Source organism: Panthera tigris, chromosome E3 (genome assembly GCF_018350195.1).
Source record: "Panthera tigris isolate Pti1 chromosome E3, P.tigris_Pti1_mat1.1, whole genome shotgun sequence".
NCBI classification, from domain to species: domain Eukaryota; kingdom Metazoa; phylum Chordata; class Mammalia; order Carnivora; family Felidae; genus Panthera; species Panthera tigris.
Window position 1 is genome coordinate 40,755,234 of NC_056675.1, and position 12,871 is coordinate 40,768,104.

Sequence of the window (12,871 nt, forward strand, 5' to 3'; positions counted from 1 at the left end):
GGCTCTCCTTGTGGTGCTGATGACAGTAGGTCGGTGGCTGACCCAGCACCATGGGGTTCCAGGCCCCCGTATCCCCCGGGCCCTGCCCCCCTCAGCTGGGGATAAGCTTCCACGGCACCTCCCACTCTACCTCAAGGGACCCATCCTGGGCCCCAGAGCGTGTGCACCACAACTCTTTGCCATTGAGGACACCTGTCTGCTGCCTTCATCCCCTCCCCGCCTCACAGCACGCACACTTACTGACACACACGCTCACGGGGCAGAAAGTGCCGCATGCGTCGCTGAACCCAGGTGCCACACTGGATCCGCGTGTGCCTGACGTCCCTGTGGGGAACACATCTATCATTCGCATAGTTGTGGCCGCCCCCAGGCACACGCGTGTGCACAAGGACAGCAGCACACACGACAGCTGCAGACACGCACGTGTACGAATACACACGTGACCCCCCAGGGAACAGACACATTCCCCAGTGGGCAGGGGTGTGCGTTGGGCGGCTGCCAACCGTGAGCTCAGTCTGTCGCTCCGCCGGGGCCGGAGGGCAGGTGTCTGCTGTGCTCAAGGTCCCCCGGGGCGGACACGGCACCGTCACCGTCACCTGGCACAGCCCTGGTCTCTGCCCTGCACATCTGCCAGGTAGGCATCGCTGCAGGACTGGGTGGCCAGGCAGGCAGGGTGTCAGGCGAGGCATGGAGCCGAGCAGGGACACAGGTGCCCACCCCCTGCACCAGCCCTGTGCCCCAGGGCTCAGCTGCAGGGTCTGACACACTCGGTGGGCTGGGGTCCCTAGTGGCTGGAGCACCCGTCACCTGGCTTATACCCCCCTGCATTGGACAGCCACCCCGGGGCGCGGGAGCAGCCTCCCTCTACAGCAGAAGGTCTCCGAGCCCAGGTGAGAAGTGACGGCTGGGGCAGGGCCACCCGAACCTCAGGGCGCAGGCTGGGAGTCAGTGTCGTCGTGGCTCTGGGTGGGGAGCTGAGCCCCTCTGAGCTAACGCTTTGCTCCCTGCAGAGGACAGTAACACCCTGGGTGGAGCGGAATCTAGAAGCCCACAAGCGCCAACACCCTCAGGACCTCCAACTGCAGGCTGGCCAGGGCTGTTCTGGGGCTGTGGTGGGAGTTGTGGCCGGAGGCAAGGTCTGGCTGGGCCTCCAGGTCTCCCTGGAGGAGAAGAGAGCTTTCTAGGCCACCCAGGTGTGGGCACAGGTTAGGGAACCCCTGAAGCTTCAACCCCCAGCTCCCAGAGTGCGGAGGACTTACTGGGACCACCGACCCTGCCCTGCAGCTGTGTGGAGATCTGTTTATCGGAGACAACAGAGCCTGCAGGTGCCATGAGCCCTGACCTGCGATCAGGAAGGCCCCGGGGTTAGGGCCGGCCCCCTTCTGCTGCTCCCTTTGGTTTCGCAGAGATATTGTTTGTGGGGCTGCTACCCTCCCCAAAGACAGACACACTTGTGGGGCAGCCCTCCTGTGTGACCCCAGACTGCAATGCCCTCTCCGTGCCTGGGCTGAGGAGGGCAGGGGACGGTGATGGCGTGGGCCTCATCACGTCCTATCTCCTCTCCAGCGTGTCCCGAACCCACCGCCCGTGACCCCACACCTTCCTGCATAGCCATGGGCCTAAGAGCAGGTGAGACTGCCCCCCCTCGCAAAGGGGCACCGTGGACCCTCCGGGGGTGGTTCCCACGGCCGGCTCCTCTCAGGTGGCAGGACCATCTGTGGTCATAGGGACACAGGGAGCCCTGGGCAGACCCTTGACGGATGCCCCCACCAGGCAGGCGCAGCCGTGCCGGGGGGGGGGGGTCGTCAGCCACTCATGGCCCGTTCTGTTCCAGGTGCCCAGGTGAGCCCAGGCCTCGCCCTCCTCGTGTGGCTCACGGCCCACTGCTCTTGTCCCCAGGCTCAGGGCTTCTCCCAGGAAGGGCTGGATGCCAGCAGGGCTGACCTGTGGGCCAGGTGAGTGCCAGCCCCTCCTGCAGTTCCAGCCTACAGGTCACATCCTGGCAGCTGATCCCCTGGCAGGCGGGGGATGGGGGGGGTGGGGGGGGGAGGGGGGGAGGGTGCGGCTCCAGGGGCTGCACCTGACGGCCCGGGCGAGGCTGAGGCAGGGCTGCCCCCAGCACTCACCGACCTTGCCCCAAGGTGGCCCAGATCACCCAGTGTCCTGCATCATGTCCCAACCACACCAGAGTAGCCAAGAGTGGGTCCCCCAGGCTGTCGCAGCTGGGGCCGGGGCCGCTGAACCCCTCACCTCTCACACTGCTCTCCCGGCCAGAGTCCTCTCGGCTTTCTTCCCCTGCCCCGAGGCTTGGCTGCTCGCTCAGGTCCTAAACAGAGACTCGGTAATTCCCAAGCACTGTTCAGAGGGCTCATGCGTGGGCTCAGCCACCCTTCCCTTCCCTGGGAGTCAGAGACCTCTCGTGGACCATCAATCACTGACCAATCAGCGTGCTGATTAGGCAGGGCTGGAGACCCAGGCTGAAGTCCCGTGAGACGCCCTCCCCACGCACGGATTTTAGTAGATGCACAGCCTGCGGAGCACTCAGCTAGGAACCAGCCTGGCCGTGGTGACACCGCAGATGCCCGGACCACATCTGCTCCAAACACTCAGCCGTTGCTGGGGCCGGGGAGCTCACTCGAGCTCGGAGCCCCCTGGGACCGGGCCTCGGGCGGGAGCACAGACCCAGAGTCCAGGCCGGGGCCATACTGAAGCCCTGCTCATCGCCTGGAGCCTGGGGCCAACTACGTGCCACAGGGGCACAAGTGCGTGCCAAGCGGAGCAGCGGTCTTGCCTGCGCCCAGGCGCCACCAGCCACCCTTCCTGTGTCTCAGCCCCTGGGTGTTGGGGAGCTGACCTCTCTCCTGTGCACTGCAGTCCGGGCTACACCCCCCCCCTCACCGCCTGCCTCCTTTCTGCCCAGTGCCAACGCCTCCCTCCTGCACAGCTTCTGGTGCCAGCCGGCCAGCCAGCTGCCCCGGGACCAGCTCTCCGCTCTCATCAGGGCGATGGCGACTCGCCGGGTCCTCCTCAGAGCCTGGCAGGTGAATGGCTGTGGCGGATGGGCACAGGCTGGGGTGCTGAGGGCAGGGGTGTCCCCAGCGCAGGACACGAGCCAGCGGGGGGCCCGCGGGCCTGGGTGGGGGCGAGCTCACGGTGGGGGAGAGAAGGGAGCACTGGGGCCCTGCGGGAGACACCGCCAGCGTCACCACCGCCTGAGGGGTGCCGCTTCAGTAGACCCCGACGCGACAGGGGGTCTGGCCCTCCAGAGGTTGGGCTTTCCCTCCCCTGAGTGATTCTCTGCTGCTGCCCACTTTGGATCATTTCTAGGGCCTTCTCTGCCAATTACCTGCAGACCCCCTGCCTTCTGTTCTTGTGTTCGGGTGAGGGCTTATCCGCCAGGCCTGCGCTGGCCGCTTCCTCCCTCCATCTGTCATGCAGCGTCCCCCTTTGGGACGGGTTCTGGGCCCGGGGCAGATCCCCCAGCCTGCTGGCCTCTCCCCGCGACCCACCACTGATCCAAGCATTGCCCATCCCTGAGTTTAAAGAAACGGAAAGAAGAAAAGCTACCATTTCGTGTCTTTGTAACATTGGTATGAAGTTAGTACCGAACCTAGAACGACCTCCAAGTGAGTCAAGCAACACGAGAAATCCAGGCAGGCGGCCCTGAGATAAATGCCTCTGAGTCACCGTAGCACAGGGGGGCCCAGGGTGGGGAGGACTCTCGGGCTGGCTTGACACATCCCGAGAGCGGCTGAGACGGGAAGACGACGTGATGTCCAGGTGAGGCGGGGTCCAGGCAGGCAGGGAAGGGGCCACCCTGAGGGGGAGGGTAACGTGGCAGAGAGAAAGGGGGCCGGGGGAGCCCCGGGCTGGGCGAGCGGGTGACCCATCACCGCCCTGCCCAGCTCAGCTGCCTGGCCAACCTGGCCGCGCTGCACGGCCTCCAGGACGACTTTGAGCTCCACCCGCCGGACCTGCTGCTTTTCTACAAGTGAGTGCCCGCTCCCGGCCCGAAACCTGGGTGGCACAGGCTGAGTGTGCCTCCTTTGGAGTCCCGGGGACCCCAGCTCCCCAGGGATATCCGGGCCACCCCAGAGCACGATTGGCCGGTCCCCACCCTCCCGACAGCCCCCCAACCCTCCCGCAGCCTGACGCAGGTGAGGGAAGCCGACTGCCGGGCCTTCACCCACCGTGCCGCCCAGGGGGACACGGAGCTGCTGGCCAACCTGCCGGACCAGAGGGCCGCCCTGCAGCGTGTGGCCTTGGCCTGCCTGGTAGGCACCGCGGGCGGGCCCCGGGCGGGCCGGGTGGACCGGAAGCGGGGCCAGGCTCACGCTGACCTGCCGTCCCGTAGGGAGGACCCCGCTTGCGGCTCAGCGCCTCTGACCTGCTGCTCCTCGGGGTCCTGGTGTGCGACATGGACGCGTCCAGCATCGTGGCCGCGGACCCCCGTGTGCTGCAAAATCTGCAGCGCTGCCGTCGGCTGACCGCCCCCCAGCAAGCCGCCCTCAACACGCTGCTGGCCAGTGGGGAGACCACGCTTGGGTAGGCAGGGCCGGAACTCCCTGCCCAGGCCTCCCCCTCCGGAGGAGACCGCCAGTGTGTACCGCTCTGCTGACCTTCGACCTCTCGCCCCGGCTCACAGCCCCACTGACCCCGCAGCCTGGGACACACCGGCTTAGGGGTGCTGCCCCCACCCTCCGAACCCCACGGTCCCCTGCCCCCACACCCGGAGTGGGAGAGTCTCTCCTGAGCAGGGTGTCCCCCGCAGGGCAGGCCCCAGAAAGTGGGTGCTCGGAGAGGGGCAGGCAGCCTCCAGGCCCCGGGGCTGTGCTCCCGACCCTGACACAGTGCCCCCTTCCCACATGCCAGGCCTCCGGGTTCCTGGAACCTAGAGGGGCTGCAGGCTCTGGGACCCCTGGCCACCTACATCAGCTCCAGCCTGTGGATGCAGGTGAAGCAGGTAGGGTGCTCTGGAGTGGGGGGTTGTCCAGCTGTCTGTGGACAAGGGGAGGGGCGTCCGGCCGGCCTTCCACCAGCCACTCCTCTGGGGACTGGTGTCCCCAGTCCCTCCCTGCCCCAGGGTTTCCATCCATGGGGCGGGAGGAGGAACCAGGGGCCCCTGCCAGCCCCTCGCCAGGGTATGGAGTCTGTATGCCCGCTCTACCAGGCTGTGGGCCTGGACTTCTTCGGCAGCACGGTGGCCACGTACCGAGCTGGGCAGCTCAGCCAGCAGGACGCCAGGCGCTTCGTCACTGGCTTTCTGAAGGCCAAGGCTGAGTCGGTGTCCTCTCGGCCCAAGCGGGGCACAGGTCAGTGTGGCCACTGTGGCCCGGGGATGCTCTGTCTCCTCCGCTTTGGGCTCCTAACCCTAGGGCGGGCTCACCCAACATGTGGCATGCTGGCCTGGGCGTGGCCTAGGGGTCTGCTTCCAGCTGGGGGGCGCAGGGGGTGGGGGGCGTCGGGGTTGGTTAGAGCCCGGTGGAGCTGAACTGTAAGGTCGGGCCTGGGTTGGGAGTCGAGGTCAAACTCAATCTGGTCTGGGCACAGTTTTCTTGGCTAGAGGTCAAGCTTGGGGAGAGAGTCAAGGGCAGGCCACATTTAGGAGCGAGGTGGGTGGGGCCCCAGGTCAGCACAGGTCAGCTCCAAACCCCCAACCCACCCCCAGCCACAGGGAGACCCTGCCTCCGCGGGGACATCACGGCGGCCACGCTGCGCGACGACCTCTTTCTGGTGCGCTATGACTGCGTGCAGCTGGAGGCCTGCCTGGGGAGCCGCGTGCTCGAAGCCAACCTGGACCCCCTGCTGCAGCACCCGCTGCCGGCCGAGTGCCAGCGCGTCGTCAAGGCCAAGCTGGCTCGGGTGCGCCGCGGGCCAGCTACGGGGAAGAGGTGGGCGGGCGCCGGGCGGTGTGGCCTGACCCCCCCCCCTACCTCCACCCCAGGTCTACCCGCGCGGGGTCCCCGAGGAGCAGCTGCCGCTCATCGCCTCGCTGGTCTACCTCTACTCCCGCTCCGAGATCGGCCAGTGGAACGTCACGTCCAGAGACACCGTCGTGGCCCTGCTGGCCTCAGATGTGGCCCTGGAGAACCAGACTGAGGTGAGGGCGGTGCGGGGGGGCATGGGGGTGGGGGGCGCCGACCCCGCTGACTCGGCCTCGCCTCCAGGCTGTGCTACAGAAGTACCTGGACCACAACGGCACCCTCACCGGTGCCCTGCTCGTGGCCATCGGGGGCTCCCGCCTCTGCTGGATGAGTGCCAGGCAGATCCAGGCCATCAGGCCCTCGGAGTTCCGGTGAGCCGGCCCAGTGACACCCCCCCCCCCCACCCGCTCACCGCCCCTCAGCCAAGGAGGGTGGGGCTCGGCCAGGCCACCTGAGGCTGTTAGTTTTCTACGGCTGCACACAGAGTGCCATTAACCCAGCCGTTTGCGCGGTCTGGAGACCGGAAGTCTGAGATCAAGGCGTCACAGGACCAGCCCCAGCAGGGACGTTCCTGCTTCTGGGGCTGCCCAAACCCCTTGGCCTTCCCGGGCTGGCAGACGCCTCGCCCCGGCCTCGGCCTCCGTGGTCACGCGGCCTCGCACTCTGTCTGCGTACAGATCTTCTTCTTGCATCCAGTTGTTAGACCTTGGGCCACGCTAATTCAGCGTGGGGTCATGTTAGAATAGACCTACAGATAGCGACCACGACTCCCGTTTTCAAACAAGACCACCTTCTGAGGCTGGGGCAGGTGCGAGTTTGGGGAGGGACGCTATTAGGCACAGTACAGCAGGGCGAGAGGAAAGCTGTGGAGGGGAGCGGCCAGGAGCGTGAGGGGCTCCCGGCCTGCCCAGCAGCCTCCTCCTCCCCCAGGCTGGCCGGGGCCCTGGATATCTCCTCCTGCCCTCAGAGCCGGAAAGACGTGCTCTACGCCAAGGCCCGAGAGGCCTTCGGCAGCACCAGGACCACGGCTGCCTATTACCGCTTCATGCGTCCTTACCTTGGTGAGACCCTGCCCTGTGTGCAGCAGCCCGTCCCCAGAAGCCCGCCGCCCCTCTCCCCTCACCACTGCCCGGCCCCCAGGAGGTGCCCCCGTGGAGGAGCTGCGGCATCTGGTCCAGGCGAACGTCTCCATGGACATCGACACGTTCACCAATCTGAACCCCCGTGTGCTGCAGGTGAGCCCTGGGGGCTGCCCGCCCGGGGGAGGCCCAAGAGCCCCAAAGTCAGAGGGATGCAGACCGCGTGAACCCCAGCTCACTGCTGCCAGGCCTCACCCCTGTGCTCACTCCTCAGTCAAGCACTGCCCTGCCAGGTCTGCCCTTGGCCCCAAAGCTGGCCTCTGGGGGACCCTCCGGCCCTCCCCCCACGGCCCCCTCCCTTCCCTCGCAGAGCCTGAGTGTCGGCAATGTGACGACACTGCTGGGCCAGAACGTGGGGGACCTACAGAAGGCACGGAGTCACCCGACCATCAGCTCTTGGCTGCGCAGCCTCAACAGGTCGGCCCTTGGCGAGCTGGGCCTAGACTCGGACCCTGCCGGCCTCAGCGGCCCAGGCCGCTCCACCACCGTCACCCCCAACACCGCGCCCCGGGGGCCCTACCCAGCCCCCACGTCAGGCCTTCCCAGGCACAGCGCCCCCGCCTCCGGTATGCTCCCAACCCGCCCTCGCCTCTGGTGGGCCTTCCCCACTCGGCCCGGTCGGTCTGCCCAGCGCCTCTGTGGACCCCCAACCTCACACTCTGTCGGCCACTCTTTCTGTTTGTCTCCCTGGGTGGCATCTAGGTGACACCGGCCTCACTCTTCACTGGCGACTGAGTTATTGGAGGACAAAATCCCCTCCTCCAAAACCTGCTGAGTGCCAGAAAGTGGGGGGGGGGGGGGGGGGGGGGAGGAGAAGGTGTGCCATCCCTGCCCAGGGCCCAGGACAGCAGCCTACATGGCCTTCCCCAGCTGCAGGGACGGTGTGAGCCTTGAGGGGGTGCCCAGGCCCGGGAGGCGGCGGGACAGCCCGGGGGCGGCTCCCAGCTGGGACTGATGGGTGCTCCCTCCATGTTCTGCCTACAGGCAGCCCACCAGCCCATCTGGGGTACCTGCCACTCTCTGTGGCCCTGCCCTCTGGCCTCCTGTGGCTGCTGTACTGGGGCACCCCAGGGCTCAGCCAGGACTGCTCCTGGGACACCCGCACTATGGCCTCTGAAAACGGCGCCGCCCCAGCACCACGAGCAGGGAAACGGGGACGGGTAGCTGGAGTCCACCACGTCCGGCGTTCTAGGGGCCCGCAGGGCTGGTCCCCACCCACATCCAGCTCCCAGGACACGGAGCTGGAATGAGGATCTGGGCCCACCCCGAGGCTAGCCCTGAAGAGTTGACAGAGATGCTGTCCCAGCCCTCTGGTCTCCCTCAGATGCTGCTGGGGAGGGGGCGTCACTGAGGGATTCGAATAAAAGACAAGGTGACTTTCCAGCCTGTGTCCCTTTGTTCTGAGCCCGAGGAGGGGCAGAGACCCTCTCAGCCGGGAACGGGACTTCCGGCCGTGTCTCCAGACGCCACCCTGAGTGTTGGCCTGGACTCAGAGGGGAGACCCCGGGACTGGAAACAGTGATAGGAAGGCCCTGAAGGCCACCTACCTGCCTGGGTCCCCTGGACCCCCTCCTCCAAGTGCAAATAGGAGGGGCTACAACTCGGGAACCACATCTACCAGGTCAGGGCCTTCCCACCACGTCCTCAGAACACCACAGGGTGCCTCTGCAGGGAAGGAAAGCGTCCTTTTATTGAACCCCAGTCCCCTTGAGGCGGGCCAGGGAGCACCGGGGCCGCTTTGGCCAGGCGGGGCCTCCAGCAGGGCAGGTCCAGCATCCGGAGCAGCGGGCTCAGTTCGGGACCAAAGCCCACAGCAGAGTGGGGACCGCAGTGAGCACAGGTCCGGGTCGGAGCAGGCGGGCGCCCCCTGAGAGGGCCTCTGTACAGAGGGAGTGACTCAGACGCCCCCTGCCGCTCCGCTCTGACCCCACCCAGCCGGCCACCCTGGCCCACCTCGGAAGCTGAGGTCCACGACCAGGTAGCCATTGGGGATGCCGCCTCGGAGCCCCAGGCCCAGACTGTCCAGGTCCTCCTGCCGCTGCCGTGAGATCCAATCCCGCACGGGGCTGCTCTCCCGCGCCGTCTTCAGGCCCACCAGGTTCGGACCCAGAAGGTTTCGGACCTCGGCAACGGTCAGCAGCTGCCAGAGCCCCCAGGGGGCGGTCAAGGGCGCCCTGCCTCACCCACGGAAGGCTGCCGGGCTCTGCTCCGCCCAAACCTCCCGGCGCTTCCCTTCCCGGGCGCACAGACCCGGCCTTGGCCGCTCCAGGATCCGGCGCTCGCCCCGGCGCGAAGGCAGCCCCTGCCTGGCCCCGCCCCTCCCGTGCCCCCGCCCCTGGGCCCCGCCCCCATGTGGCCCCGCCCCGTGGCCGTACCACCACTGCCTCGGGCCGCAGCGTCCGGAACGTGGCCAGGTCCATGCTTATGTTCTGACGGCTGAGAGCCCGCAGGTCCTCCGTGGGGGCCCCACCTGACCGCGCAACAGCCCCAGTCTCATCCCCTGCGCGGAGGCTGCAAGAAGCCGTCCTCCTTCCCCAAGATTCCCTTTCCTTAAAGAGCTCCTGGGCCCTGGGTTCCCCTGGTGCCCATCTGACCCTCAGGGTGCATGCAGAGGCCGGCGGTGGCCGCGGGAGCATCTGGGTCGGCTCAGAACTCACAGGGTCTCCACCTACACACACTCGTAAGGGCGCAGGGCACAGTGACCACCAGTCACACCAGCAGTAGCCTAATGAGGGAGGAACTGACCGCTCCTGCGTGGGGAGCCTTGGCCATCACCGCCCCCTGGGTGTACCCTGGCTCACCCAGGTAGGGCTTCATCTTCTCGAGGTATTCAGACCCGCTCATGTTCTGGAAGGCAAGGCGGGCCTTGGGATAGAGTACGTCCATCTGGGCCGGGCGGCATGCATCCAGATCCGGGGGCCGGGCTGCCCTGGAGAGGCAGCAGGGCCCGGACAGTGAGCCCAGGGCGCAGCGTGCCCACCACCCCCGACGGACCCCTGGGACTCACCAAACAACGCTGTGGTGCACTGACTCCAGCTGCTCAGGACTGAGGAAGCACAGGTACGTCGGATGGAAAGCGGCCAGTGTGTCCAGGGTGGCCTTGTCCAGCTGGCCCCTTCCCACCAGATAGCGGGCAATCAGGGCAGCCACCTGTGGAAGGAGGCCACGGGTGCCTTGGGGCAAGGAGACCCACAATCCCCTGGGGTCTGCACGGCCTCACACCACCCGCTCCCTCCCTGTCACCTGAGCATCCATTTTGTGCCCTTTGCTGACTTCAAGAAGAGATTTCACGGTTTCCAGGGACATCGCGTTCCACTTGTGGATGTCCTCGGGGGTGAGCTCAAGGAAGAAGTACCCGAGGTGCCGGACCAGGGACTCAGGGTACCCCTGTGGATAGAGCTGCCCGGGGAGGTGACCGGATGGCTGGGGATGCTCCGGCAGGGTGGGCAGGTATGAGCCCCTCGTGAACTACCTCGTCCAATTTGCGCTTAAAAACGCCCAGCTGCTGGTAGGTGAAGGGCACCGTGTTCACCCGGTCCATCTGAGCAGCCAGCAGGGCCCCATCTACACAGGCCTCCAGCTCCCAGGGCTCGTAGAAGACAAGGTTTTCATCCACCACACGGGCCCTCCGCTCTGGTGGGCAGGCTTTCTCTGTGGGGGCAGGCGGGGGATTGAGGGCTGGACGTCTCTTGTCAACCTCCTCCTCCCAAACCTCAGGGACACAGATCCTGGGCAATGCAGGACCCCCTCCAGGCCTCAGTTTACACATCATCAGGATGGAGTGATTCTGTCCCTTCTCCGAGGTTGTCACCGTGGAGCAAGCCGAGCAGCCAGAAAGGCCCACGGGTATGGGCAGGTGTGAGCCCACGACCCTACCCCATCCCCGGGTCTCTTGACAGCCAGTGGGACAGGGTTTCCCACTTACTCTCTGTGTCCCGCCGGTCCCTCAGGAGGAGGACAGTCAGCTCAGGCCGCTGCCAAGACTGGTCCCGGGTGGTGCCTTGCAGCCAGGGGGTCATGACACCCTGAGGACAGAGCAGGGCTGTAGCTGAGCTGTGCGTGGCCGGGGGTCCGAGGCCCCCTACCTGGGGCCAGACACCTTCCTCTGTCTCCCCAGAGGGAACTTACCGGTCGTGAGTCTGCAGCCTGGACCCTGGAAGGTAGCACCCACCCTGCAGGGGAAGAGCATAAGGCTGGAAGGGACAGCCAGGGATTCCTGGGGTGCCTGCCACCGGCCCCCACCGTGTGTAGGAAGGAGGCAAAGCTGCTCCCCCAACACTGCGCTCCCCCCACAGACTTAGGCCCCTGCACCCCATGATGTCACAGCCCACCCCACCCCAAGGGGCCCAGGCGTCCCTCATCCTCCTCCTAAGCCTTCACTGCTCCGGCCGAGGAGTTACCCTCTCCATGGACACTCTCAGCTTGGCCTGAGCGCCCATCACTGCCCTGGCTCAGCCGCTAATGCTGCAGGGCGTGGAGGTCCAGCAGGGGGGCCGCCACAGTCACCTCTGGGGACAGAGACACGGCTGACAGCCTGCCCAGGTCTAGGGCACCTACCTACAACTTGGGGCACCCATCTGGAACTCAGGGCACCTGTTCAGGACTCAGGGCACCCGCCGAGATTCGGAGCACCCACCAAGACTCGGGCCACCTGCCCAGAACTTGGAACAGCTGCCTGACCTCAGGGCACCTGCCAAGGATGGGGGAGGGGGCACTGCCCACGGGCAGGGAGGAGGTGTGGGGCAATGAGAGCCTTTCTTGAGGCCCCTCAGCTGTTTGGGCCCCCACTACTTTGCAGCAGCACCCCCCCCCCGCCACCGCATTACTCACCGAGGCTGAGAAGCAGGAGCAGGAGGCTGCAGTGGGTGGGGGTCCCACGGGACCCCAGGGGAGGCAGAGCAGCCTGCAAGGCCATTGTCTGTGGAGGACAGCCAGTCTGATATCCCCACCGTTTGGGTGAACAACCCCCCCCCATCCCCCTGACTACCCCCCCCCCGCACCCCTCCTTTCCCCTCCAACCCACCTGCCTCACCCTGGGCCAGTGCAGGGCCTTATGAGGCTGGACGGTCTCAGAGCCCCACACCGAACCTTCTCAGGCCCCTGCAGGTGGTGTCTCTGCGGCCTCCAGCCCTGCTCTCAGGACTGACCTGTCCACCTGACCCACCCCCTCCGGGAAGCTGGCCCCTCCTGCAGGGGGTGTTGAGTCTGAGTCAAACAGGCCCCCAGCAGTGAGAGCCCAGGCGGGCAACTGGTTAGGGCAGGGCTGCCTCTGGCCCAGGCTGGCCTGATTCCACATTTGTACCAGAGCTGGGGATAGATTTGAGTGACCCCCCCCCCCGCCCCGCCCCACAACCTGGGGCGTGGCCACTCTCTCCTCCCCATCCTCCTGCTCCTGGCACCTGCCAGGCTTTGTGCAAACCCAGGGCCCGGGTGGACAAGGCCACTGAGGCCCACCTGCCCTCCTGCTTTCTCTTCTGAGGTCCCTCCCAAGACAGAGGCCTCAGTGTCTTGTGGGTACAACACCCCCTCTTACCTGCCAGTCCCTTGGGTGAGGCAGTGGGTGGATAGGGATTCTGGGGCGGTTCCCCTGCATTTTTGGAGTGGGGTTCAGGGGGCCTTGCCAGCCAGTGTGGGGTGTGGAAGTGGGTGGAGAGCCGCTTTCCAGGGAGTATTGTCCCAGGTAGGGTGGGGACCTGCGGGAGACGGAACCAGTGTAGACCAAACTACATTCACCCCTCCCAGGGAGGGAGGCTGCCCGCCCTGGGCGTGGTGAGCGGAGACATCCCCTCCCCGCAAGCCTCCGTGCAA

General features: G+C 66.5%; 2 protein-coding genes across 3 annotated transcripts; one reads left to right on the forward strand and one right to left on the reverse strand.

Moving 5' to 3' along the window:
* Positions 1 to 3,687: 3,687 nt before the first annotated feature.
* LOC122234623 (mesothelin-like protein) lies at positions 3,688 to 8,446 on the forward strand. 2 transcript variants are annotated; one of them, XM_042971772.1, is made up of 13 exons: positions 3,770 to 3,780; positions 3,911 to 3,991; positions 4,148 to 4,274; positions 4,355 to 4,545; positions 4,873 to 4,963; positions 5,171 to 5,312; positions 5,669 to 5,862; positions 5,945 to 6,100; positions 6,168 to 6,295; positions 6,855 to 6,985; positions 7,065 to 7,159; positions 7,374 to 7,629; positions 8,048 to 8,446. In XM_042971772.1, exons 1-13 carry the CDS (start codon positions 3,773 to 3,775, stop codon positions 8,311 to 8,313), a joined length of 1,866 nt encoding a protein of 621 aa, XP_042827706.1. In that variant the 5' UTR covers positions 3,770 to 3,772; the 3' UTR covers positions 8,314 to 8,446. The 2 variants fall into 2 exon arrangements, with proteins under 2 accessions (XP_042827707.1, XP_042827706.1); XM_042971773.1 differs by having other exon boundaries at positions 3,688 to 3,780; positions 4,873 to 5,312.
* A 289-nt stretch (positions 8,447 to 8,735) lies between these two features.
* On the reverse strand, positions 8,736 to 12,203 carry LOC102956234 (mesothelin). Its single transcript, XM_042971747.1, has 11 exons — positions 12,087 to 12,203; positions 11,894 to 11,981; positions 11,192 to 11,235; positions 10,989 to 11,088; positions 10,536 to 10,714; positions 10,307 to 10,462; positions 10,071 to 10,213; positions 9,865 to 9,992; positions 9,439 to 9,533; positions 9,017 to 9,203; positions 8,736 to 8,942 (listed from the first exon to the last, which is right to left on the reverse strand). Exons 2-11 carry the CDS (start codon positions 11,976 to 11,978, stop codon positions 8,854 to 8,856), a joined length of 1,206 nt encoding a protein of 401 aa, XP_042827681.1. The 5' UTR covers positions 11,979 to 11,981; positions 12,087 to 12,203; the 3' UTR covers positions 8,736 to 8,853.
* Between the last annotated feature and the right edge of the window lie 668 nt (positions 12,204 to 12,871).

Coding starts and splice junctions, on each gene's coding strand:
- LOC122234623 (XM_042971773.1), top strand. Junction 3,992..4,147: donor GACCTGCTGCTTTTCTACAA/GTGAGTGCCCGC, acceptor ACCCTCCCGCAG/CCTGACGCAGGTGAGGGAAG. Junction 6,986..7,064: donor CTTCATGCGTCCTTACCTTG/GTGAGACCCTGC, acceptor CCCGGCCCCCAG/GAGGTGCCCCCGTGGAGGAG.
- LOC102956234 (XM_042971747.1), bottom strand. CDS start 11,978: ATGGCCTTGCAGGCTGCTCTGCCTCCCCTGGGGTCCCGTGGGACCCCC. Junction 9,204..9,438: donor TGCGGCCCGAGGCAGTGGTG/GTACGGCCACGG, acceptor GGGCTCTGGCAG/CTGCTGACCGTTGCCGAGGT. Junction 8,943..9,016: donor CGTGGACCTCAGCTTCCGAG/GTGGGCCAGGGT, acceptor CCCTCTGTACAG/AGGCCCTCTCAGGGGGCGCC.